The sequence below is a fragment of the Heptranchias perlo genome, chromosome 31 (genome assembly GCF_035084215.1).
Source record: "Heptranchias perlo isolate sHepPer1 chromosome 31, sHepPer1.hap1, whole genome shotgun sequence".
Lineage (NCBI taxonomy): Eukaryota > Metazoa > Chordata > Chondrichthyes > Hexanchiformes > Hexanchidae > Heptranchias > Heptranchias perlo.
In genome coordinates this window covers 27,861,130-27,889,109 of record NC_090355.1, presented here as the reverse complement: position 1 = coordinate 27,889,109, position 27,980 = coordinate 27,861,130, and the positions used below count along the sequence as shown (strand labels likewise).

The window sequence follows — 27,980 nt, the reverse complement described above, 5'->3', positions numbered from 1 at the left end:
CAGCCGATCTTAGGTAACAGTTGGAGCATTACAATTGGCCTTAGTGTCCCTGGGCTAAGGAGTGAAAATGTCACCCAGGATTCCAGCTCCTGACTGCTATCCAGTGACACATGCTGGAAAAGTATACACGTGTGTGGACTTTTGAGCAAGAATAGGATCAGACTCATCTGAGATGCACTCTATGGTTTGATTCGCCTGCTGACACTCACTGTCTCAGCTCGCACATGAACAATGGTCATTTTAGTGTGTTTCCAGGGGGCTGGCAATGCCCGTGGAACTGTAACCAATAAGAATCAGACCCTTCAGAGAGGAAAACAAAATCGACCAACAAAAACGCTCCCTCTAGTCTGGCTTGACAGTGTGCCTCAGGAGAGCACTCCGATTATACCAGTATCATGTTTCCATTTCCCACACCAGCCATCCCTGCGTGAGGAAGCATGGAATCAGAACCGGTCAATCGCCCCACTTGTTCTTTCCAGTTCCCCCCATGGCTCAGTTAGTAAAGGCAGTTTGTAGCTGAGCTATCCAGACCAGAAGGCTCCAGCGCTGATCTCAGCTGGGTCAGTGATAGGGCTGCTCGTACATGCCAACCTAGAAATCTCACAAACCCTGACAACCAGCTTCAATAAAGCTGGCAACTCAAAAAAACAACCAACTACTGAAGAGCAGCTCTCAAATAGTCCTATGACCGAGGCCATTGCTTTAGCATGACTGAATAAGTCAAATTCCATTTTTATCACACTGGGTTGCAGAATTTTTATCAGTGTTTTTGGAGATCACATTTCACATTGTTGCCTAGTTATTCTGTGAAAACTGAACTTAAAGTCCTTTCATATGACATGTGAAAAGATGTGAAGACACAGAGGGGGTCATTTTGAATTTAGGCGATAGTGTAGAAGAGGCGATATTGGCCTCAGCACCCAAAAACTGGAGAGGGGAAGGTCAGCCAGGGGATCCTGCTCCGAATTGCTTCCCAGTGATCCCTACTGGAAAGTGCATGGGAATGGACATGGACTGAGGACAAGGTCAGTCTCAGCTGTGATGCTTGCTACAGTTGCATAGCCTGCCGAACACTCACTGTTGGCTCAGGTGAAGAATATTCTGACAAAAGATCTTCGACCTGAAACGTTAACTCTGTTTCTTTCTCCACACATGCTGCCTGACTTGCTGAGCTTTTCCAGCATTTTCTGTTTTTTATTTCAGATTTCCAGCATCCACAGTATTTTGCTTTTGATTCGGCTCAGGTGAAGAATGACCACTTGGGCGAGATAGCAGAGAGCTACAGGTGCCTGTGGAAATGTACCCCAGTAAGTGTCAGCACCTTTAGAAAGGGAGAAAATTGAAGGAAAACGGCCTCTTCCATAGACAATAAAATCTTCTCTATTATAGATTCTATCTGTTTAGTCTCCTGAGGACCGATTCAATGAAGTTTCACCCTGCCCCTCAAAGGTTAACAAGGAAATGTTCAGAATACCTAACTAACCTTATATCCTTTAGTATAAGCCTAGATTTAACTACAGCCGTAAACCATTGCTTTTATTACGGGTATTAAAATAATTTTGATCGGAAATCTAGGCTTATAAGCCCTAGTTCAGTTGTCTTTCTTGGCAGGACATTGCCATGATCCCAGGAGATCAGGAACCATCACAACCCATGTAATGTTTGATTATTTCTGTCTGTGTCCATCCATATAATTCTCAACTGTTCCCAACCAAAAAAAAAAATTATCCAACTCTTTTTAAAAAGATGTTCCAGCAACATCTTTAGTTGGAAGTCCATCTATCTTGGTTGCCTTTTTGAGTGAAATTGCAGCTCAGGGGTGATCTGATCGAGGTGTTTAAAATGTTAAAAGGATTTGATAGGGTAGATACAGGATGTATCCCCTTTGATGGGGGAATCAAGAACAAGGGTACATAATCTTAAAATTAGAGCTAGGGCATTTGGGAGCGAAATGAGGAAGCACTTTTTCACACAAAGGGCAGTAGAAATTTGGAACTCTCTCCCCCAAAAGGCTGTGGACGCTGGGACAATTGGAGCTTTCAAGACTGAGATTGATAGATTTTTGTTAGGTAAGGGTATCAAGGGATCTGGAACAAAGGGGGGGGAAATGGAATTGAGGTGCAGATCAGCCATGATCTAATTAAATGCTGGAGCAGGCTCAAGAGACTGAATAGCCTACTCCTTTACCTAGTGTTCTTATGTTCCACTAGCAGGGCTCTTTGTTTGCTCAGTGTGCAATGGATTAACCCTGGAAAGAGATAAGTGGATTTTGCAGTGAGAATGAATAAACCTGAATGCAACAATTTATGCCCAATCAACATTAGATTTAAACAATTATCCAAATGTCCAATGAACAACTGACAGTCCAATTGGATCCCACAGAAAGACCAAGCTGCCCACGTCACGTAGCTTGTCAATAAAATTGGGAATAGATTGGTGAAGTTTTGATGTTGTGTCATGGATGTCGCAAGCCATATTTTATATAGGGTATTTATTTTCTCCCCTACCTGTGGTCTCTTCATGCCACAAGGCTTCCTCAGCCAAGGGTGGGGAGGAACAGGTCGCCTGATCCTGAGACTATCCATGTGCCATTCTGTAATCAGCCACCATGCTATGCTCAGGAGCAGCCTTAGGAATATGTCTCATTGGGTTCTCCTCAATATCTTACCACACTGACACTGCTATGAGCAAAATTGCTGATGTACATTCACCATGGTGCAGTACTACCATCTCAATTATATATTTACAAAGCATACAAACAAAAGGTAACATTCATACTGCATCAACAATTTCTCAACTATGACTACTGTTGAGGCCAGTTAGATCCAGGCGTCCATTCAGATTTCCATTTTCAACCCATGTCCCCATAGCCTTTAATTCACTTTTCCTTCGTCCACCTATCTAACAACAACAACTCCTAGTCCCAGCTAAAGGAGGAGGAATTGGTTCATTCTAATTAAGTACTCAACTAGAAATGTGTCTAAGCATTCTCTCTATTTTCAATGTCTTTATATTCCCTCTATGCGTTGCAACATTCACTGGCAATGAAGGCAGATAGATAATCTGCTCCAAGGCCTTTTACTAGAAAATATCCAGAAGCAGCTTCAGTTGATTACCCATGCATTTTAAAACTGTATTTTAATCCCTATATACGCCCCTTTTTATATTGTCTCAAGACAAGAGAAGCAGTAAGTCAGTATGAACCATGTCCACTACCAATAATTGTAAACAGTGCTGTGAAGCACAGAAGTTTTCCATTACCATTTATACCATGAAAAAAGTACACCATTTTGAAGTTATCTTGGAATTCTACTTTTCTCCTTCCTTCAAACATAATAGTGTCCAAGCTGATTAATCTGACAATAATAATACTTGTGAGAGGGGAGCTGAGCTTTCTCTGTGGGGGTCTGTTGCCAACTGGTTCAGTGATGTCATGGATTGTTTTTCCAACAGCACATTTAAAAAAAATAGACCACTCCTAAAATACTACTGCCTCCCCCCCTCTCCCCTCCCCCCAATACACACACACCACTCTCACACTGGAATACACAGGCCTCAGAGTATCGAAAATCAGCATGAAGACTGAGAGAGTCTGCAAAGGTCACACTCCGTGTACATATTTTCTGTTAAAAAACTTTCCCTTTAAACCGTTTGACACTTCAATATTGCACCACAGCCCAAGACGTTTATCTGCACAAGTCAACTTTGCTTTTCTCAGCTTCATAGTGAAATCAACAGTCGACACTTACTTAGTTTTTTCAAACTCATGTTGGCTCCTGTTGTTAGAGGTTTTCTCTCATTTGGAAAGGCAGTGAAAGACGGTAGATGCACTGTTACGAAGAAAAAAAAAACATTCCTCTGTGTCAGCCAGCGACCTTCATACTTTTACAACATCTCCACTGCATTAGTGGCAGCTCCCCTTCTGCCTATTGCATTGAATCATTACACAGTCACTTCCTGAGAGCTGTCAAATGCCTTGGCTGCCTTCTCGAGTGACAAGGTCACTTTCTGCATCTCGAAGCATCTTAAATGTCATATTTACTGACTCTTTTCTGAACTCTCAGTTTCATCTCTTACCTAGTTTGAATTCTTCTGTGTTTTTTTGCTTGAGAATGCAGTAAGCCAGCTAATGGTTTCTCTCTGACAGTTAGCCAAGACATCTGTATTCATTTCATTTCTCTGAGGAGTTTCCCTTTAACCCATTGGAGACTGTGGTTGCGTTTTATTTATTTTTGTGCTTGTCGAGGTAAAGGGATGATATTCTACTTTTTGCAGTCTGTGTCAGCGTCAAACATTCCCAGGGGAAGATTAGCTCTGGTCGCTGTGTGTTAGTGACGTCATAAACATGGCGGGAAGATTTTCTCCGGTCGCTGCGTGTTAGTGATATTGTAAACATGATGGGAAGATTTGCCCCGGTCGCTGTACGTTAGCGATATTGTAAACATGGCGGTAAGATTTGCTCTGATCGCTACGTGTTAGTGATATCGTAAACCTGCGGGAAGATTTTTTCCATTCACTATTTCTAGCAATATCGTAAATGTGCTCTTATAAAACATTTTTAGGATTTTCTTAGAAATAGTGAACATAAGAAATCGATTGGTTGTGTTTACAATATTGCTAGCACACAATGACCAGAGGAAATGTTGCCTCAAGTCAGGTACAGTATGAGTTTGATACAAAGTAGTATCTTCTCTACTCTCCCTCACCATTGTGCCTCAGACATGTACCCCTATTTTAATCCCCCCGCCCCCCAAGACATCCTCATGGCTCATTTTGGCCAATTTGGCATTACAGTTGTTCCAAATTTAGTGCCAATTTGTGTTCGGAGACGGGCACCTATACGCTGTGGATTTGATTCAACCAGGTCCTGAGCTGCGACTGCTGGGAGCTCACTTCACATAGGACTCTTACAGTTCCAGGAAGCGAAAACTTACATCCCATCTGCAAAACATAAATTACTTACATTCCTCTCAAAAAGTCCTGTCCAATTTGAGTAATGTTGCAGAGAGAGCTTTCCTCCATGACTAACCCTGACTGTACTCGATCTGAGCGTGCCTGATACTGACCCTGGGTGCGAAATGTTCCATTTCCCAGCACTAATGAGCACAAAGACTCCCCAAAAAATAAATGTTAACACTCCTCACTTGTTCATTACTCGGCATCATCTAGATGCCACAATCAATAGATGTTATAAATAACCTGCTAATAACTGAACTGTGGATAAATGTGAAACAGAGAAGAGGGACCAGATAAAAGTTCAATCAAGTGAGCATACTGTAGAGTCAGCTGTTGTAATAGTCACAACTGACTGGTATAGGGTTGCCAACTCTGCTTGGACGTATTCCTGGATGTTTCAGCACACGAACTCCCACCTTCAACCACTTCGCCCCCATGCTCCCGCCATTAGTCGACCGACACAACCATTCTCACAGCGCATCACCTTCCCACACCAATTGGAAAGTGAACAGACTCTCCGTTACCCAATTGGATGATTCTTGGCTGTCAGTCAAACAGCCTTCTTTTTTGCCACCTCCAATATTTTTCTACCTAATAAACGAACATGTTCAAAAATGAAAATAAAACACATAATTTTTTTAACGCCCCCATGATTTTTTCTCCTGGATTGCTTACAGCAGTGTCCTGGAGATTAATCTTTAATTCCTGGAGACTCCAGGACAATCCTGGAGGGTTGGCAACCCTAGACTGGTATCTGCATGCGAGCCCCTATAAAAGAGATATCAGTGTAATTCACGTCTTACTACAGCATCTCAAGGCTGAGAGGTTGGGTAAAGAAACTGCTCCCTGTTCCCTGTTGATGCCCCTTCAGAAAGTAGCTGTCAGGAGGCACACAAGAGAGAATCTCTCTGAGTAAAACATTTTTGATAAATGCTCCGTTTTTGCTGCTGAGTAACATTGACCTGGAAGCCCCCCTCCCTGGTTCAGTGCCCCCCGCTTGTGCTGTGTTAGGTGAGTTCAGCTGGGACTGGTGTAGGGGCTCCTATAGTTGACTGGAAATGGGCTGTGATATGGGGGAGCAGGGGAAAAAGTAAAAAAAAATGACAAAATAAAAAAAGCCGTCTTGCTTACTTCACAAAATTGCTGATATTCTTCACAGATAGTCAAACACTTGTGAAATAAACCCTGTAAACCCAGGATCCTCTGTACTGTGTGTGGGTGGGGAACTTTTTGTAGTTATTAATTGCTTGCCATTTATTTACATTTCCATCCCCATACCAAGTGGCTCCTCGCTCTGTCAATGCTCTACCGTAACCACCTGCTAGGAAACACAGAATTATTTTGCTAAGAAATGTTAAGCCTGGATGTGGATTATCCTTGGATCAGGAATGTTGTAAACCACACTTTGAAAGGTGCCATTTTGATAATCTTTGTGACCCATTTCATCATTAATCCAGTCTGGAAAAAAAATAAGCAGATTATACAAATATGATTAGACTTCCTGCTGTGCAGGGTGAGATCTGGCATAAGGTTTATTAACTATGTTTAGTGCTCAAAGCAGTGGCAAGTGAATACCATAAAACTCAATGAATAAGCCCTCCCCCCCACCCCGACATATTTGTAGGTTAAAACTTGAACAGACGTGTGACTCGTACATCGGAATTTTGAATTTATTCTGGAACATGTTATCCTTAGGAGTCAATGAGAAGGGGATTGACCATTTGGCATTGCATGCAATAGGAATGAATGGGAAGGAGTTTATCCATTGGGACTCTGTGGGATGAATGGGAAGGCATTGGGTCTGACAAATTCTGTGTTCAGATCAGGTGTGCATCTAATTGGGCTCAGCTGTCTTTTTTCACTTTTGTAAACAATTTTACAACACCAAGTTATAGTCCAACAAATTTATTTTAAATTTCACAAGCTTTCGGAGGCTTCCTCCTTCCTCAGGTGAATGTTGTGGAAATGTTCACAGAAATATCTGTGAAGAATATCAGCAATTTTGTGAAGTAAGCAAATGTTCACTTTAGCAGACATCAGTGTCATTCTTAAATCTTTTGTCGCCTCACTGATTATATTAAAATAACAACCATGCACCTAAACGTCTAGTGCCACCATCAGGACCTCTTTGAAACATTAAACTCTTGTAAAGTATTGTAAGTTTTTCAATATACTTTCAGGGTGGGGGTGGTTTGCTGATGACATCATTAGGTGGTGGTGTCAAGGAACTGATCTAACAGTGGAAGGAAGCTGTTACCAGTCATCTGTCGAGACCCAGCCACGAACCTGGGACACTTACGTAAATTCAACTTCCACACACTGTTGGGTTCAGGAATTAATCCCAGCCAGTTGCCTGATGAATGTTCATTTTATTAAACCAATCTACTTTAAGAGCTGCTTTACAACCAGGCTCTGATGGAATGTCACAGACGTAACTCAAGGAATCTAAAGGAGTTGTACACCAGAAAGGATCAGTAATGAAAGGCTCAGCTTAGGGAGGGTGGATAGAAATTGGGGACTGCAGGTTTTTGAGGCTGCCGGTTGTTTATTAGCTGAACCATCATTGAGTAAAGTCAAAACCCTTCAGCTGTCTATTGATGGCCGACAGGATCAGATGTCAGTTCAGAACCAATCTGTACCCTCCGCCCAGATTGCGTGATACAGAGTCCCTCTGTTTTGAACCCAGTGCTGCTCTGACACCTTCTACTGGGGATGAAAGATTGTTGTCTAGGAATTGGTCAGCCCCCCACCCCACAAGAAAGCATGTCATCTCTAATTGGGGCCTCATCACAAAGAGAGCGTAACACTCAGTCCGGAGGTTTGATCCATAGCTTTGCATATTAGTGCCCTAACACCCTGTGCCATAGCATTCCACTTAGACTCCATTCTGATTAGAATAACGCAGTTCTCAGACAACAAAACGTTTTGCCGTGTTACAGGAAAGCACCAGGCTACTCAGCTGAAAAAAAGCCACGATCCAGGAGCAAGCAGCCTTATAAATGAGAACTGAGATCATTACAATAAGGTGAGAAAATATCTGGGACAGGGACATCACCGTGTCTGAATGGTGATCATGCTCTCATCTTCACTCTCCAGCCTCAGTCTCTCCATCTCAGTGTTTCTTGTCTTTCTCTGTTTGGCCATTGCTGGTCTGAATGCTCTCCTCCTGTTCCTCCTAAGCTGCAAGTATGTCATCCTATACTTCCTCCTTTCTGTGATCTCACCGTGTGGCAATTAATCACCATTTCCTACTCAAACTCATTCCCTTCCAGGATCCCAGAACTCCTCTTCTCTAGTCTTCCCTTCCTATGTATAATCTGCAGGTGATATGTATGGCACGTGCACATTGTTAACTGAACACTAGATGGCCACCTGAAGGGAGTAAGCACATTGTACCAATTACACTCCAAGGTCTCTCTTGTATTGTTTTTGCTATTCTTTGAGGGAAGATTCTACAGGGTCTTGGAAATAAGAGCAGCTCGTTATTACCCCACCAATACAAGTGTTTATTCAGACTAAACCGCCGGCTTCTAAAATCCAAGCTTAGCATCTCCTAAATATTACTTCCTGATTTGTGTCACCTTCTCCCCTACTCGGTGCTGTCCCAGTCTACGAACCTCAGGCATTACTCAAAAAAGGTTGGTCATCCATTATAAAAATGAAATGTTGTGTGACTCTCAACGTTGTGTGTGATCCATTTTCTGAAACGGTGAGAAAATACATGGGCTCCAAAATTCCACCGGCTGCCACCCCAGCAATTGCACCACGATCAGGCCCTCCGACGCTAACCCCCCGCCAGAGATTGCGAGATCAGTGGGAGGGCACCTCATTCGCATGGGGTCAGGGGTGCAACTGCTACTTGGGGCACTTCTTTGGTGCCCGTCTGCTCCATGTGCCTGGAAATTGGTTGGACCACCTGTCCGGGGTGGGAAGAGTTGCACAGGCCCCGACTCTGTCGCCACTTCTACTGACAGCCAAGCAAGGGGACTGATCCAGGAATCCTTTGTTTGGACATTGCTGGTCTGAATGCTCTCCTCTTGTTTCTCCTAAGCAGCAAGAATGTCATCCTACACTTCCTCCTTGCTGTGATCTCACTGTTGTGGTCCAAATGCGCCTATTTTGGAGGCTGGTGTACTGTAATTTTTCTTGATATCAGTTGCCACGGATACACTGGGTCCATATCGAGGGCCTGGAGCATGAACTCCGGGGCCCAAGGGAGTTCCCCACCCCTGGCTCTGCCCCCAGCCCATCATTTGCCCTGTGAGGGGGCGGAAAGAAGTTCTGCCCCCTTACAAGTTCATGCGGAAACTGGCAGACACGATGGAAACGCCAAAGGTCTCCCCTGTTTCCTTGGGGGTTCAGCTGCTCTCCCGCTGAAATTGTAGCAGGAGACCAGCAGAAGCCCAGTTGAATTTCAGGGCCAAGATCTTAACTGCTTCTCTCCCGTCTGAGTCACGTGGGGTTAAAACTGTTTGCTTCCCCTTCAAGGGCTGTAGCTCTGAGAGGTCCCGCCTTCTCACGCATGCTGTAAAAGCAGAAGGAAGCAGTAGCGCTCCACCCAAGAGGCTCACTTGCTCTTAACCGTCAGTAATTGATTTCCGAATAGGCGAAGCGATGTTTAAACAGATCACTGGGAAGGCTTCCCATATTTGGGAAACTTGCCTGCATTTCAGTTCCTTAGAGATTGCAGAGCCAACCACCTAAAATACACAGAAGGCGGTACTGCTCTTGTGAAGCTCAAAGAAGTTCCGTTATCAGCTATCACCTCCCCTACACTTATTCTCCCCTTACCTATTCTCCTCCAGCCCTGCAACCCTCCGAGATCTCTGCGCTCCTCCAAATCTGGCCTCTTGCGCATCCCCGATTTTAATCGCTCCACCAATGACGGCCGTGCCTTCAGCTGCCTAGGCCCTAAGCTCTGGAATTCCCTCCCTAAACCTCTCCGTCTCTCTACCTCTCCTTCCTCCTTTAAGACGTTCCTTAAAACCTACCTCTTTGACCAAGCTTTTGGTCACCTGTCCTAATATCTCCTTATCTGGCTCAGTGACAAATTTTGTTTGATAATCGCTCCTGTGAAGCGCCTTGGGACATTTTACTACGTTAAAGGTGCTATATAAATGCAAGTTGTTGTTGATGATAATGGTTTATGCTGGAGTTTGGATCCATACACAGGACTGATCCTCTACTACCTCTAATTTTACTCAGGTTTCAAAAGATATGGTACATGCCCTTACTTGCATCTCTGGCTGTATATATACAATCTCAATGTCAGTCAGTCTCATGTATTTCAGGCTTCCCGAGCGATTTTGGATAAATTGTCGTTCCCCGTTTTTACGCATAACTGTTGTTTTGTGTCGAGGAATCTTGAGAGAAGTGACTGTTCTACCCTCTCATAAAGGCTGAGGTATGATCCTACAGTCATCTAAGTAGTATTTTCCTGTGTGAGCCTAGGTGGCAAATGTCCAGAGGATATTCGACCACATAGTGCATCACCGCTGCCTTGACTCCAAACACATGCACTTTCCACCAGGATCACTGGATAATAATCAGGGGTAGGAACCATGGCTGATATCCCCCCCCACTCCTGCCTTGCTACTGCCACCCGAGACTGACTAATGCATTACAGACTGGGAACCCACTAGCTTCCTGGACTGTTTGCCTCAGTACCATACCTAGTGGTGTATTTAAACCGTCGCACCATTAGATGGGGCTCTTGCATTTTTTTTCTTTTTAAACACAGTGAGTGCCGATGATATCTCATGATGCACTAGTTGGGAGCAGATGCTGATGAGACCCTTTTAAAAATGTCTGTGTTTCATTGCCACGCTCATCAGGCACGACAAAGGATGGTGTCCTGTGGCTGGAATTAAGCAAGAACACGTGTGCTTCTAAATGCTGCGGAAACAAAAGAAGGAAAAAGAAAAAAATGGTGGAGGCAAAAAAAAAACGAACGAGAACCTTTCCATTCGAAGCTTTACCTCAGCCAGCGCTACTGGTCTGTGGTGCTTCCCGTCCTCCATGCCTCATTAGCCTAAGGAGTGTTTTTAATGGCCTGACAAATAAACTGTGCTGCTGAAAATAATGTTCTTTCTTACAGGGAATCTTGTTTCCATAGTAACCCGTTTTGCAAGACACTACGCCATGTAGAGAAGACCATGGTAATTAAACCTGGATATCGACGACCCCCCCCCAACCCTTCACTATCTCCCTTTAATTAGGTCTATGGGTAGGGATTTGTTATTCTTCCAATATTTTGTTTTCCTCTCTCTCTTCCCCCCTCCTCTCCTGAAGGAACGGGCTCATGCTGGGATAGAATTCCACAGGTGCAGGTTGTCCTCCAGTATTCTGATACTCTATTCAAGTGGCCATCCTTCATGTTACGGCGAATGCTGACAGGCTATTCGGCAACGGGGGGCATCACAGCTCAGCCCTGTTCTGCGCTCACCTGATGCTCACCTACATGCACTTTCCAGCAAAGGAGAGGGGAAGGAGGGAACCAGATAGTGTTCAGGGAGTGGGAACCCTGGCTGATTTCTCTCATCGCTTGCCCTGGGGTGCGAAAGCCAACGGTAGACCCCATATCATGGCCACAACTAGGACCAGCTACCTCATCGCATACCAAGAATTGAACCCGGGGCCTTCCTGTTCTGTATGACTCACCACGGCATTAACCAGCCCCTTTAGCTCGGCTCAGGTTGTGGCACTTTCACCACTGAGTCAGAAAGTTGTGGATTCAAACACCCACTGCAGACTTGAGAACTTCACCGAGGGCAATACTGAGGGAATGCTGCATTGTTGGAGGTGCCGTCTTTCGGACTTTAAGTTGAGACACCATCTGGTGGATGTTAAAGATCCCATGCTCTACTTGAAGAATAACAGGATAATTCTTCTGGTGTCCTGGCCAACATTCCTTCTTCAATTGCACCACCAAAAACATATTATCTGTTCATGGGATCTTGCTGTGCGCAAATTGGCTGCCACATTTGCCTACAAAACAACAGTGACTGCATCTTAAAAGTCATTCGTTCGTCGTAAAGCACTGAAAATATGATAAGGGGCTATAGAAATCCAAGTTCTTTTTCCTTTCTTTCAGAAAAGAGAGGGGAGAATTGAACAAAAACTTCACAGAGGCAGAATGGGCTTGCATTGCACCATCTGTTCTCTTCTATCTATCATCGTCAATCTGACTCTCCATTGGCATGCTTTGCACTCAAACCAAAGTGCATGAGTTATAACTTCATATCTTAATTAAATTAGCCTGCCTTAAATATCAGCTGTCTTCTTGCTCAGTGTAATCCTTTCTCCCCCCTTGTTCCTCAGTCTCGTTCTCTGACCCAGTAGCAGACATATGTCCTGTGTGAAAAAAGCTCTTTATTCAAGTTACACGTGGTCCTTTGAATCTTCGCTACTGCTCCCTGCATGATGGTCAGTAACCTCCTAACAAGACAGATGTAATCGCCATTGACGTGTTTTATGGGTCACCTCTGTGCCTCGTGCAGGTCAGATGAGCTCCTGTCTGCCACCACCTCTGTGCAGGGCTGAACTTTATTAAGCCCAGCTAAGTAAACAAGCAAAAATTGAACAGCCTGGCAGAACTGTGAGAGGAACAGCTATTTACTGTGAATTTTCTCTTCACATTGGCCCAATATTGGATTTATCCCATGGAATTGAGATTCCAATTTGACTCTGTGGAAAGAATCCAAGTATCAAATTGGAAAACCTGTTACTGTGTTTTCAACCTTTGAATACCAGTAGGTCCAGGGAACCTCGGGCTATAAATTGGGTCGCGTAGTGTCCGTTTTGGAGGCGGTACGTGTCCAGAATGCGCGCGCGTGACTTGTGCCGATCACCATCTTGGTAAAGGCATTTGCGCACGCACAGATAACTAATGCCGGCAGGATGTAAAGAAGGGAGATTATGCAGTATATCAGTGTGCAACGCTGATTTAAAGGGACAGATGCAATTTTGGAACTCAATGCTCCAGCCAACGCACTGTCTGAACCTTGCACAGCTGAACGAGTTGTAAACAGCACAGAGGACCCCCCCCCAACCAACGTTATTTAAAGGGATCATGCAGGAGTTACTGGTTAGTTGCTGGATTATTGCTTTTGGCTGCTGCTGATAGATCTGTACCTGTTTTTAGAGGTCTCCTTTACTTGAATACTAGGACTGGGTGACATAGCCTAAAAATTAGAGCCAGGAGTGAAGTCAGGAAACGCTTCTACACGCGAAGGGTGGTAGAAGTTTGGAACGCTCTTCCGCAAACAGCAGTTGATACTAGCTCAATTGTTAATTTTAAATCTGAAATTCATAGATTTTTGTTAACCAAAGGTATTAAGAGATATGGGGCTAAGGTGACAGGTCACAGATCAACCATCACCTCATTGAATGGCAGAACAGGCTCGAGGGGCTAAACGGCCTACACCTGTTCCTATCTTCCTATGATAAAGTTTCAGTACTCTACAGGAAGTGGGCTGTTTACTGACAGGCAACAGCAAGGGCACTGGCAGAGTGGCAGGGGTGGGACATCCTGAGAGAGGACAGCAGGCTCATGTTCCATGGAGCCTCCTGTTATGCGCCACCTTCTGCAAGAAAGCAGGACGTGTGCCGGTGAGTGACCTGCAGGATGTTTGGGTGATGTGCCTGTCATGGTTGACTAGCTGCCAGTGCTGTGTGACCTGTGAGTTGTGGATGTGCGGCTTGCAACAGTGGTAATGTGTGAGGGTGAGAGGAAGCCTGATTGGAAGAGTTGAGTACTGATTGAAAGAGTTTGTTGGTACGTGGGTGATGGGTGGTGTAGTGTGTGGAGCAGTGGATGCGGCTAGTGGTGCAGTTAGTAGAAAATGCCACTTGACAGTTGACCTCACTCACCTTGACCACTCGTGTGAAAGCTTTAAACTTCTTCCTGCACTGCATCCATGTTCGTGGTGCTATGTGCCTGGCATTGACTTTGTCCCCTACTGCCTCGGGAGCATATATCTGCAGAGCCTCTTGCCCCCCCCCCACCCCCACGGATATAGGATGCCCCTCCTTCTGTCCACCTCTTGCACCAAGGCCTCTAGTGCATCAGTAGAGAACCTTGGTGCACGTTCTCTCGCAGGCCTGGTACAAACTTAGATCATCAGATTGGTGAAGTCTGGCGTGCAGATTTGAGGATGTGGGATTTAGTAGTGCGCAACCTTTAATCAATGTTTTAACATAACTCAACAGTTTGTAAACATAGGGACGGGACCTGCATCTGTGTGTTACGTATGCCATGTCTGATCTCCGTTCAGACTCCTTGCAGACCCGGATTTTATATTTTGCAATTAAGTGGTGCAGGCTGCCTTTACGTGGTGCTAGCCACTTGTGATATTGGATCCCCCTGCTGGTGAGCAGCCACTCAATAGTGTAGCTAGGCCTGGCTGCTTGCAGATCGAAGGTAAATGGCCAGGCAGCACAAATCTCATGTGCTGCCTGCGTCTCAACGACCGGGCGCGGGTTAATCGCGCACTGCGACCCCCGCGCCCGGATGCGGGAGTTATCCAATTTAATCCCGCTCCTGTTTCCCTGAGGTGTCTGGTTTTATTTGCTTCCAGCTTATGCACTATGACACTAAAATAAACAGCAATATTGCAGTAATAAAACTACTCAAACATCACAAATAAATTTATTACCTAATATTAAACCCTAAACTGTTAAAATTAATATTAATAACACATTTAATTTTAAATATGTAAACACTAATTCTGTTTGCCCTCCTCACTATTTTCCCCTTGTTCGCTCTGATTTCTCTCCTACTTTAATTTTTTTTAACTTACATTTTATTTTTCTATCTAACCTAACTTATTTGCTTTCAAAACCTTTTTCCTCCTAAAAGAAAATGTAAAAGATATTATTTACCATTTTTTTTTGTTGGCTCCTGTTATCCATTTTGGAGGTGGGAACAAAGTTAGAAATGTAGAGTTTTTGTTGCCTTAAAGCCAGCTTGCTGCTCTCAGCTGCTCAGCCATGGGAGGATTTTCTTTCCAATTTTCTCCCCTTTCTGCTCTCCTGAGCCCAATCCTATCCTTGTGCTCAGGATTAGAAATCCTGTCTGATTCCTTCCCTCCCTAGCCCAGGACTGCTTCCATTTATCAGGCTCAGAATGGGGCCCAAAAGCACCAATTTCACGGTGCTGTCTCCTACGCCCGAATGGTACCTGAAATACGTCCGACCCCAAATTGGGTCAGTTGATTTTTCAGACATCCATGGCAGCTGCCTAAAACAAGCATTAGGCCCCTTGCATATGTAAATGAGAGGCCTAACGCTTGTTTTAGGTCCCCTTCCGAGAAATTGGACTGCCCAGAGCACAGCAGGCATTGGCCATGGATGCGGCCTAGCAAGCAGCCGCCAACAAAAAGGTAGGTTTAAAAAAAATTAAGGTTGATTTGGAGCCATAATCCATTTCCACCTCCGTGATTGAATCTCAGGCTGCCCTAGGTTGGTACTATTATCAGGTGATGCATTTACCCACAGCTACTGGGGGAGTATTTCCTTTACTTTAAACCGGAATTTTTAATCCACATGAAGAACACACGGCTCTTCTAGTCTGAGCTGTGGAATGATCCAGTTTCCAGATTCCCCAGAAGTCCTCCGTTCAGAGCTCCAAGATGGTTGGAGTGATAAATTATGAAAACTGCTCCCTAATTCTCTTTTTTGGATGCGTGCGTGTGGGAACCTAATGCATTTTCACTCGCGTTTGTCTGCCGCTTTTCAGATTGTGTTTCGTTAGTTACTGTCTGGTGTCGCTAGAAATAGAGAACACATAATGAAAACCCACGATTTATATCCCATGAGTGGATTTGAACTTACTGTGCTCGGAATGGGATTTAAATCCTATCCCACAACATATTTTGTACATTAAGCATTAACCTAGACTGTTAATACTTCCGGTCCCATTATCAGAACCTTATTTTGTTTAAAAGCATGCTAAGTGCCCCCCTGTCAATTGCTTACCTCTGTATTTCTCACGTTTTGGGCAAATTTGGATGCTGGACATGATTGAGGGATGTCGTCAGCTTCTGGGATGTTAGAACTCTTTAAAAACTGGCAGTACAAATAGTCTGTGAAGAGAACAGTGTGAAAAAGAAGCTTCCATTAGCTCCTTATAAAATAAGGCAAGATTGCAACATTAATATTATCAACTGTACAATATTTTCACAGTGAATAGAATCAGCATACCTCTAGAGTGCTGGTGGCATGGACTCTATCAGTGTAATAAGTCTGTGGCACTCCGGGTATTATGCACCATGCATTGAGTTTAATCTACTGGAATTCTATACGGTGCATGTGAATTAATCCACTGGAATTTCATATAATGATAGTCAATGGGAAGAGTTTTGGTTCATCTGAATTCTGTACAACTGGTGTGAATTAGGGTTGCCAACCCTCCCGGATTTCCCGGGAGTCTCCTGGAATGGGACGTGTATCCCAGGCACCGCTGCTAGCGGCCCGGGAGAACCGTGCATTTTTAAATTTCTCCGCAATGTCACCGGCTGCCTCAGAGAAGCCTCCGGCTTGGTGATGTCGCTCCCTCAAGGCTGCAGAGAGTGGCACAGGCAGGGGGGGGGAGACTGGGGAATGCAGTGGGGGTGGGCATGGGCATTGGACCCAGTATTTCCTGCAGAGCTGGGTGCAGCAGCAGCAATATGGTGAACGGGAGCAGCACCCAGAGAGGAGCAGCCAGTAATGGAGTAAATGAAATCTGGGGACTTTACTGTGGGTAAATAGTGAAAGATTGTTTCCGCTGGTGGGTGAATGGGGAACAAGGGGTCGGAGACCGATAATTCTTGCTGCAAGAACCAAGGGGGAAGAGAGAATGAAGGTCTTTGCGTTGAGGGCTATTATGTCTTGGGATGCTTCACCACAAATGGCTATTGAAGTTCACACACAACAGCTGCTGGCGCGAAATCACGAGCAAAGACACTCAACAACAGGGGATCCAACCTTTATAAGGTAAATGCAATAACATTTTCAGGCGTCACGTGATCTGACCTCCAGGAATGCCTCACAGCAGAGTTGGCAACCCTCTAGTGAATAAGAAAAGGTTCAACAGTGGGGTTCTGGAGAGTAAGCGTGTTATTCTTCCCTGGGGGGGCAGAACGGATTATGTGTCGTTGCTTCCAGAATCCCATATTAATAAAAGCGATGAGTTCATTCCAGTTCCAAGCTCCTGATTTTTGGAATTTTTTTTTGAATTGAGGTAATGACGTTCTGAGCCTGGTACTGGTGTGGTCAGTGGGACAAAGTTAAGTTGACAGCTGCTGGGATCCAATGTATAAATAAAAAGTTAAAATTGTTCTCTGAATGTGGGAAATATGGGAAATCACTGTTTACACAAGACTGAGGTCGTGTTGACCCAAGTGGGAATATCTACCCACACTTTTCAGAGTGACTTGAATGTAAATTGATTAGAACTTATGCATGTACAGTCACAGTTTCAGTATGTGAAATTCCATTCACTCCCAAACCACCACCACCCCCCCCAAAGAAAAAAATTGGGGGTAGATAATATACTGAGCCCAACCTGCTTTACACACGGTTTGAGAATGGTTCAATACTGTCGCATCTGGTCTGTAGCCAGAATACAAAAGTTGCAATCAGCGGGTTACAAATTTCTAATCCAGCGACTTTTCAGCAATCCCGGTGGGTGCAGTTACTGCACCGCAAACAGCAACAGGACAAACAGCCCACTCCCCATTCAAAATACGACAGGACGAGCAGTGCGGTGGTTACGGGCTGACAGCCTTAAACACACGTACCCAACAGTCCAGTGTGTACAGGAGATGGACAGTCAGCGTGGAGGAGAGGCCCTCTCTCTGTGTAAGGGGCCGTTACACGAGAACAAGGTGCCCGGGAGACCCCTCAGTCACACAGATTTAGTGCAACCCACATTTTCAGAATTAATTACCAAGACTACAAACGGACAGTTCAGATTAGTAACGGCATGACATCCCTCATAAACTAACTGTAGGCCCTTCAGGGCACGAAGGCCAAGTTGTACAGGCCTGTGAACTCAATTCTGATCCCTAGGGGGGCAAGTTCCCACTGCTTTTTTTCTTACACACAGCGCCAACAACCCCTGACTTAAATATACAAAAGAAGCCACCCAGTAAGTTTGTGCTTTCACCAGCTGTGGTGATAGTGGGCAGAATTCAGTTAAAATATTACAGAGCTCTGCTGGAATCCAGGCTTGTCAGAAATATACATTCATTTTTTAAAAAATCCTGCAATAGGCCATAGAGGAGAGTCTTGCATAGGTGATTAAAAAAAAGAAATAAGAACTTGCATTTATATAGACCTTTCATGACCTCAAGATGTCCCAAAACGCTTTAAAGCCAATGAAGTACTTTTGAAGTGTAGTCACTGTTATAATGTAGGAAATGCGGCAGCCAATACGCGCAGAGCAAGGTCCCACCAACAACAATGTGATAATGACTGGATAAGCTGTTTTAATGATGTTGGTTAAGGGATAAATATTGGCCAAGGCACCTCTTAGAATTTAAATCATCAGCAATGTTTTTGGCAAGTACATTTATAAGTTGCTTCTCTGGATCTACAAGAGGTTTCATTGCCTCTGGTAGCACACCAGTTAATTCTTTTCTGTTCTATTTTTACCACTGTTAACCTGTTTATTTTAAACAGTATATTACATAAATGTATTAACCAGGGTGAAATGAAACCCCTGAGAGTTGTCTGTGGACCTCGAACTATAATTAATTTTCCGCGGGGAACATTGGAGCCAAGGACGACATGATTGCGAGGGAGTGGGTAGGTGTCCTGCCCAAAGACTTCCACCAGTGCTGCACTGAACCAGAGGCTAAAAGGAAGGCCTGGGTGGCCCAGGCACCACCTTCCTCTCAGGTTTCCCTCTTGCTGCGGGGAGACACCAGGCGTCTGCTTGCAGTGGCAATAACGGAGCACCCAATTCCCAATATACCCAGGAGCTGCTTTTCTACACCATGGCTTCTCATTCCAGCTTCACAAAAACAAAGAAAGAAAGAATTGCATTTCTATAGCACCTATCACGTCCTCAGGACATCCCAGAGTGCTTTACAGCCAATGAAGTGCTTTGGAAGTGTCACCACTGTTGCAATGTAGGGGAAAAAAACACATAAACTCAACACCTTGTCTGAAAATTGATTCAAACGCATTGTCATTAGACTAATTACATGCAGTGAGCTAACAGCAGTCACTCCAGTTCAAAAATTAATTTGTTGTGTGAAGCATGTTAAGGCTGCAATGGCGGAACCTATTAACAGCCAACATGCCTTGAGTACTGTATGCAGTTCTGGGAATCTTATAATGGGAGGGAAACCGTTGGCCTTGGAGGGTGCAGAAGTGAACGATGAAAATTAGACCGGGTGTTAGAAATTTAAGTTATGAGAAAGGTTGAGGTTGGAGAAGCCTTTGAGGTGACCAAATTGAAACTTTCAAGCTTATGAAGGATTCGAATACCAAATGATTCAAGTTAATAACTGGAAAGTTAGGAGTAAGAAGAGGAATCAGATCTTTTTTTTTCAAAAGGATAATAGACTTGTGGAATAAGTTATCAAGTAAGGCCTAAAGGCAACTAGAGGTGTTTCTCAAAGGAGAAGGAAGGCATCTAGTGAGAAGATAGATTAGTGGAGTTGAGATCAGTCAAAAGGGGCTTGCAGGGCCTCTTCCTGTTCCAAATATTCTTATGTAATGATCACCCTAGCACTCTTGTTCTTCAGTGATGTGAGTGTTCCTTTAAGAATGGTAGGTATTGTTTGTGGAACAGCAGTTTTTCATTAGACGACGAGAAGTATGGGCCCACTGAATTTCTTAGAACTGAGTCTAATGTACAGCAACATGAGGCACTTAAACCAAGCAACGGTACTGTATTTAAAAAAAATAATAGATCCAGTACAAAGCAGCGCATGAACCCGACTCTTGAAGCAGTGTGCTCCGGTCTACTCTCTCGTCCTATAAATAATATTTGTATCCATTTAAAATATACTGAGAATGAGTCTGTGACTAACCCAAGCGACATCTGTAGCTGCAGGGTGTCCATTAGACGACACACACCACATCAAATGCAATGCCACAGAGATGAATGCAGGCAACAATTTTCTTTCTTTCCCCCCAAGTTTCTGAGCCTCCTCTCCCCTCCTGTGCTGGGGGTGCTGACTATTGCCGGAGTACAGTATGGTACAGTACTGTGGGCACTGGCAGCTCTCCGGTACCTCACCCAAGTGGCTATCCTTTGGTACCCACACCACTGTACACAAGCTAGAGTCAGACCCTTCAGGCGATGAGGGGAGAACATTAGAAAGATAAATAAAGTAAATCAGGAGACACTTGTGGTCTGTTAATTAAGTCAACCTTGTGTAAATGTAATGGCTGTTTTCAGATTCTTCTTTGAAGCAGGTACACCCTGTGCTGATTTAATAAGATCGGACTGACTCCAAATCCATTCCATACACAAATATCAATCAATTCCCTCGTAACTAGTAACGATTAAACATGCTTAGAAAAAGACATGCAAAGGAGATGCTACAACTTAAAATATCTTTTTTTTAAGAAAGAATGATTAAAATCTAGAGAGTTTGTTGCCTGTTTAAAAGTACCTGTTGGTTGCGAGCCTGTAGTCTGTGTCCCAGGTATGGAGCAAATCTCTCTGTGCTGTTACAGAAATAAACATTCGACTTTTCTCCTTGTTTTAAAAAACTTTCGGTGCTATTTAATAGAAGCAGCAGTCGACGGCTGGAGCGTCTCAGACAGATATGGACAGTGGAGGCTTTGTCTCAGCTCTGGACAAGCCCAGCCTCAGTGCTGCACTGCAGGAACTCTGGACATCGCAAGGGGCGAAGGTCAAGTGATGAGAAGAATGCTGGGGGGAGCCAGATGGAATGGTGCAGTCAGAGGGACGAGCCCAGACTGGAGCTAAGGAGCAGCTCGCACAGTAGAGGCTTGTTGGAGAGAGATAAAGGAGGGACCAACATTTTTAAAGGAACTGACCGTCCAGCCAATCAGAAATGGACTGTAATTGTGTACTATACTTTGTAGTGTGTCTGTATCTGGAGGGGAGAGGGAGGGGGAGGGGTTGGTGGATGTCCATTTCTGTCCTGAATTGGGCTCTTTATTCCCCCAACAGAACTTACTTTGAAATGAAAGAATTGGAGCTAGTGACAACAACAAGTTAAAAGCTCAGGATTGTGATGAAGGGGTCTCTCTTGAAACGTTAATCTGCCTTTTCTCTTGGACGTGCTGTTCTACCTGCTGTGCGTTTCCGGCATTTTCTGTTTTTATTTCAGTGTTTATGTTTTTGTGGGTTTTTCACCTTGGCTCTTATTCTATGAGAGTAAAAAGTTCCAAGTTTGTGCAGACAGGCCAGTGCCACAAGGTACTGGTGTAGAAACAATCGGAACTGACAATAAAAATCGACTTTTGTCGCCACCTCATATTTACAATCTCAAATAAAATGAAAACTACAAACTCTGGAAATCTGACTAAACAAACCAAAATAAAACAAAAATGCTGCAAATGCAGGGCAGGTCCAGCAGTATTGGTGAAGGAAAAGAAATCTTTGTCAGTTCTGAAAACTTAGATAAGCAAGCATTTTAGTAAGGTTGTTTTTATTTAGAATCATGAATTCCTCAAAGTTTAAAAAGGTAGCCAGTAGTGCTTCTTATGTCTTTTTCTAGTAGCCAGTAGTAATCTGGTTGAGTAGGCCTGAGCTCCCTGTGTTGCTGTGACTACCTGTCCCAAATATACAGGGCCGAAAGATTCTACAGACGAGGTCAGCGATGCCAGGGAAAGGAAAGGCCAAAATCTGGAAAATCTTGTTCGTGTGCTTGCTCAGTATGTTGTCCTGTAAGTCCTGAATTGGACTGCTTCAAGTTTCTTTTAAATTTCTCTTTTCCCCTCCAATTGTGCTCCTGAAGACAGCGATTCCTGTTGCAGTAGTTACATGGACATTGGACGCCTTCCAATACATCTTTAAAGCGGCTGTCCTTCATGTGTGAGCTTGGGCAGTGGGGTTATTTGGCCATGAGGGCCATCACAGCTCAGCCTGATGGTGTCCAGCACGGATTACTGGATAATAATCAGGGGAAAGAAGGGTGAGGGTCGGAGATATACCCGTAGTGGCTCTTGTGCCCACTTGCCCCATGCTAATTAGGTGCCCACCCACTGACCCCCACAAAAGCTGCAGGATTATGACCCGAAGAATTTCGAGGCCATGGACTCCTTGCTGAGTACTGCTCCATGGTTGCTGGTGAGCCTCTGACTCCTCATCCAAGTGACCATTACTCGTGCGTGAGCCTTGACTGTGAGCGTCAGCCACACGTACGACTTGCAGAGAGCGTCACGGCCAAACCTGATCCTGCCCTTACCTGACATGCACACGTGCACTTCCAATAGGTATCACGGATAGCGATCCAAAATGGGAACACTGACTGATTTCCCTCTCATCAACTCAGAGGCATGGAGACCATTTGTAATACCTCAACTGCTGTCTTCACTGAGATCAGTTAATTAAGCACAGACATCCTGGTCTATATGGCTCAGTTGCTCCCTCACGAAAACATCCTGACCTATCAGGCAAATCATCAGTCTGCATCTAAGCTACTTGTTAATGGGTTCAGCATAACATAGAATTACATAGAATATACAGCACAGAAACAGGCCATTCGGCCCAACAGGTCTATGTGGGCGTTCATGCTCCACAAGAGCCTCCTCCCACCCCTCTTCATCTAACCCCATCAACATATCTTTCTATTCCTTTCTCCCTCATGTATTTATCTAGCTTCCCCTTAAATGCATCTATGTTAGTCACCTCAACTACTCCTTGTGGCAGCGAGTTCCACATTCCAACCACTCTCTGGGTAAAGAAGTTTCTCCTGAATTCCTTATTGGATTTATTAGTGACTATCTTATATTTATGGCCCCTAGTTCTGGTGGAAACATCTTCTCTACACTTACCCTATCAAACCCTTTTATAATCTTAAAGGCCATGATGTGGAGATGCCGGTGATGGACTGGGGTGGACAAATGTAAGGAATCTTACAACACCAGGTTATAGTCCAACAATTTTATTTGAAAATCACAAGCTTTCGGAGGCTTTCTCCTTCGTCACTCACCTGACGAAGGAGAAAGCCTCCGAAAGCTTGTGATTTTCAAATAAAACTGTTGGACTATAACGTGGTGTTGTAAGATTCCTTACATTAATCTTAAAGGCTTCTACCAGGTCACCACTCAGTCTTCTCTTTTCTATAATTCAATTCAATTCAAATTGCTATATTTCTTTTGCTAATTAATTAATATTCTTTCAAGAGATGATTAGCTCCAGGTAATCATAGCCTGAGTATTACACAGCCTGTGAAGGAAACGCCTAACTGAACAGTTCAACCCCCAAGCTCTGCATAAGCTGATTACATGACTGCAGGCTGAATAAAACATGGTAATTAGCATTTACCTGGGGCTCCACCTCACTAATTAACCTGAGCCACTACCTGCTAATTGCCCTGCGGAGTCTCAGTTGTTTACAAGTTGGTACTTTGAGCTCCTGTAAAAAAAAACTTTATAAAAAAATTCCATTCCCTACCCCAAACTTTCTCCTTTCTCTCCTGGGGTACAATTCCATGGGAACCACCACCACTTGGATACCTCTCCCAATCGGCCATTGTTCATACATGATCTGGAAAATGAATGTCAGCAGGATATTCAACCCCCGGGGGTGTCGCTGCCGAGCTTGATCCTACCCTGACTCACTGTCCCCACACCATCCCCTTTCCAGTAGGAATCATTGGGTAGAGATCAGAGGTGGGAACTCTGGCTTCCCTCCCTCATCCAGGCAAACTCAGTTTGACCGACTGTAACCCTGCCTCTGCTGAGATCGGCTAAATCAGCAAAGGCTGGGATTGTCCAGATCTGTCCGCCTCAATCCCACACCCGTGGAGTTGTGCTTCTACTCACGGTTGAATTGCCAGTTGACAGCCACTGCCTTATTGAAGAATGGGCACTGGGGCAAGGTGTCAAGGGGCTGCCCAGTGCCTGTGGAGCCGTCTCCCAGCATGAGTTGCAAAGAAGGTTGGGGTAGGAAAAACATTTAAAAAGTGGGGGGGGGGGGCGGAAATGGGGGCAAAGAGGAACAAGATCACCAGCGCAGGTGTATGTGTGTATTTTAAAAGATTTTTTTTTACCTATTCTGGCATTGGGGCCTTGGGCCGCTAGGGTGAGCGGACAACATGCATCCAGGAGTTTGGCATTGCTTCTTTTTTTAAAGCAATTACACACACGTCACTTTGAACTATTGATGCCCAGCGAGATTGGTGACTGAAGGATGGCAATACACTGCTGACTGCCTCACTGTGCCCCTCCAGGTACGAAGACGGTCAGTGTCTACCATAGTGGCATATGGTCACCTTAGTGGTACTTAGTAGAACTGCGGTGGTGCTGTTCTGAGTTTAAACTTCACGGCAAATGGAGGTGTGCCCATAAAGGATAAAGTCTACTGGCTGGCAGTTGCAGCTGCTGCTGTTGTTGCTGGGTTCTACCCCTTGAAATGCTTTCCTTCTGGACTGCCGCCACAGAATGACTTGAATTACTGACAGACAGTTCAGGAATTCCCTGAGTACACTGGCAGCCACCGGAGAAGGGCGCCTGGCGTCACTCGCTTTCCTGCAGTGCCAGCGTTGTGCAGGGGTGAAATACAGCACCATCGGGAGAAATCCCTGAGGGAGGTTGGCAAAATAATGGGAAGATGCAGAAATTCCGTGACAACAGAAGTATGGAATAAGACAGACTGAGTGCAAAGGCTGCGGGTTGAGTCTTTGTCCAGTTACAGCTTCTTGCAGGATCACAGATTCATTTCAGTGATCTGAGTCTGATTTGTAAGTGAGCCTGGATTTGGCATTATGCACGATGGGATGGAATGGTTTTGGAACTCTCGGCTCCAGTCCTACACCCTTATCCAGGCTGACTGTAGTTATGGTCACCGCCTCCGCCCCTGGGCTCTGGTCTGAATCCAGAAAAAAGTTCCTCGCGCATTGACATGCCCAGTGTCAGGTGAAATGAGCTCAGACCAGTCTCCAGCCTGGGACAGGATTACTCCCAAATTTGGCACTAAGTTGGCACCAATGTGATAACTAGAGCTTGGCATGCGACAGGAAAACTGAACTCAGCTGACTGGCTGCTGTTAACGATCTAGTTTGGGCTGGAGATCTGCTTTTAGACTTTTGTTTTATATCCAGTGACTACGGGGTGCATGAGAGCAGCTTGGGGTGACTCTTCTTCTGATTCTTCCTCCCTGCCTGTGGGAATGCACTCTCTGTCCATCAGTCGCTCCTGTTGGAAAGTCTGCATGGACATCGGGTGAGGACAGGATCAGCCTTGGCTGGTATGCCCCCCCATCTTAGTCCCAGAATTATCCTTCTCGCTCCTCCCTGAAGTCTCTGAGCTGAATTTGTTTTCATTAGATGTTGAAGCAGAGGGAGCAGGGACTGAGGGGTAATTTGGTGTTGGGGGGAGTAAGGATGCATGCAGGGATAAATGCCTGGAGGAGATCATTGAGGTAGGTTGAGGCAAGGCCATGGAGGGATTTGAAAATGAGACCTAGGATCTTGAAGGTAATTCAGTAGGATATAAAGCACCAGGGGAGCTGGGCAAGGGCGTGGGTGTTACAAACACAGGACTTTGTGCAGCCATGGCATTCTGAGTATGTTGTGATATATGGAGGCCAGCTGGGAGAGCAGGCAAGCCTCAAGGTGATATAATTATGGGTTAGGGTTTCAATAGCAATGAGGAGAGGTAAGGTTGGAGGTAGGAAATGTTGCAGTGGTGGAACAAACCTGTCTTGGTAACAAAACAGAGGTGGAGGAGGAAGCTCAACTTAGGGCCAAATGGTATACCATGGCTCCATGCCTGTGGACTGAGGTAACAGCTGGGGTGGTTGATGGCGTTGAGGACCAAGGCATTAGGTGCTGATGGGAGCCAAAGAATTACATAGAATGTACAGTGCAGGAACAGGCCATTCGACACAACTGGTCCATGCTGGTGTTTATGCTCCAAATGAGACTCCTCCCACCATTCTTCATCTAACCCTATCAGCATAACACTCTATTACTTTCTCCCTCATGTATTTATCTAGCTTCCCCTTAAATGTATCTATGCTATTTGCTTCAACTACTCCCTGTGGTAGTGAATTCCACAGTCTAACCACTCATTATGTGAAGAAGTTTCTCCTGAATTCTTTATTGGATTTATTAGTGACTATCTTATCTTTATGGCCGCTGGATTTGGTCTGCCCCACAAGTGGAAACATGTTCCCTACATCAATCCTATCAAATCCTTTCAAAATCTTAAAGACCTCTATCAGGTCACCCCTCAGCCTTCTCTTTTCCAGAGAAAAGAGCCCCAGCCTGTTCAGTTTTTCCTGATACATAAGTTAAGCTAAAGGAATATTGGCACATCAAAGTCTTAATGTTGGACAGGTAGTTGGAGAATTGCAGCCGCTTTGAGATTGATGGAGGAAGTGGCAAGGTAAAGCTAGGTGTCATAAATATACATGACGATGCTGGCTTCATGATTCCAGAAGATGTTGCCAAGGAGAAATATAGAAATAATGAAGATAAGAAATCACAATGGAGCTCTATCAAAGAGCCAGCACAGGCACAATGGGCCAAATGGCCTCCTCCAGTGCTGTACCTACCATGAGCTCTGGGGTAATACTGGAAGATGGGATGAGGGAACAGTTGGAGAAGCTGATGGAGGAAAGGCCGTGTCTTGGGACATGTAGGAGTGGAACCAGAAGAAAGCAGGGACATAGAGGTTGACTCAGAGGAGAGAAGAGGCAGGATGGAATGGTCAGTGGTGTCAAAGGCACCAGAGAGGTCAAGGAGAATGAGGAGAGACAATAAGCCACAGGCACAGTCATTGTCAGAAAGGAGTTTTAAGAGTTAAGTTAGGAGAATCTATCATTGAAACCAGGTAGAAATTTCTTAAGTCCCAGCAAGTTAGCAACATGTTCCTAATATTAAATATTGGGAATTTCTTTTCAGTACGGAATTCTGAATTGACACCCACATACTACAGTAGAAATTAGTGCCTGCAGTATTATCCTGCAAACACTTAACTTGCTTGTATCACATTGCTATCTCTAGTATTTTGACTGAGACGTTAGCCCACTCAAGCACATTAAACATTGGTACAGTAACATTTCCCACAGTAATTTCAAGCCTACTAAATATTGAGGGGATCGCACACAAGCTGCATCTTAGGAAAAGAGATTAACTTAAGAAAATTCTAAATTTATTTTCAGTCACGTATTTGCGCTCAGATCTGCAGGTTGTGAGCTGGGAACACTGTTGACGTAAGATCTCTGCGCTCCTCCAATTCTGGCCTCTTGCACATCCCCGATTTTCTTTGCTCCACCATTGGCGGCTGTGCCTTCAGCTGCTTAGGCCCTAAGCTCTGGAATTCCCTCCCTATACCTCTCTACCTCTCCCTCCTCCTTTAAGGTGCTCCTTTAATTCTACGTCTTTGACCAAGCTTTTGGTCACCTGTCCTAATATTTCCTTATCTGGCTCGGTGTCAAGTTTTTGTTTGACAGTCGCTCCTGTGAAGTGCCTTGGGACGTTTTACTCCGTTGAAGGTGCGGTATAAATACAAGTTGTTGGTATTGTAATTGAAGGAGCCTGTTAGATGTCAGCTGTGACTCAGTGTTAGCACTTTCGGCTCTGAGTCAGAACAGTTATGGGTTCAAGTCCAGAGATTTGATCACAAAATCAATGCTGACACCCCAGTGCAGTCCTGAGGGAGTGCTGCACTGTCAGAGGTGCCGTCATTCGGATGAGACGTTAAACCGAGGCTCTGTCTGTCTGCCCTCTAAGATCCCATGACACTATTCGAAGAAGGGCAGGGGAGTTCTTCCCGGTCCCCTGGTCAATATTTATCCCTCAACCAACATCACAAAAAAAACCCAGATAATCCGTTCACTATCACATTGCTGTTTGTGGGAGCTTGCTGTGTGCAAATTG

At 44.7% G+C, this 27,980-nt stretch overlaps 1 protein-coding gene across 1 annotated transcript in view; it reads right to left on the bottom strand.

Annotated features, from left to right (window-relative positions):
• The window catches only part of LOC137300628 (SH2 domain-containing protein 3C-like), a 119,956-nt gene extending 99,093 nt beyond the window's left edge, over nucleotides 1-20,863 (bottom strand). Inside the window, exons 1-3 of the mRNA XM_067969823.1 lie at nucleotides 20,571-20,863; nucleotides 15,934-16,040; nucleotides 3,750-3,830 (exon numbers count right to left, since the gene is read on the bottom strand). Of these exons, the coding sequence (XP_067825924.1) occupies nucleotides 3,750-3,830; nucleotides 15,934-15,976 (124 nt within the window). The 5' untranslated portion in view covers nucleotides 15,977-16,040; nucleotides 20,571-20,863. The remainder of the gene's footprint in view (nucleotides 1-3,749; nucleotides 3,831-15,933; nucleotides 16,041-20,570) is intronic.
• Between the last annotated feature and the right edge of the window lie 7,117 nt (nucleotides 20,864-27,980).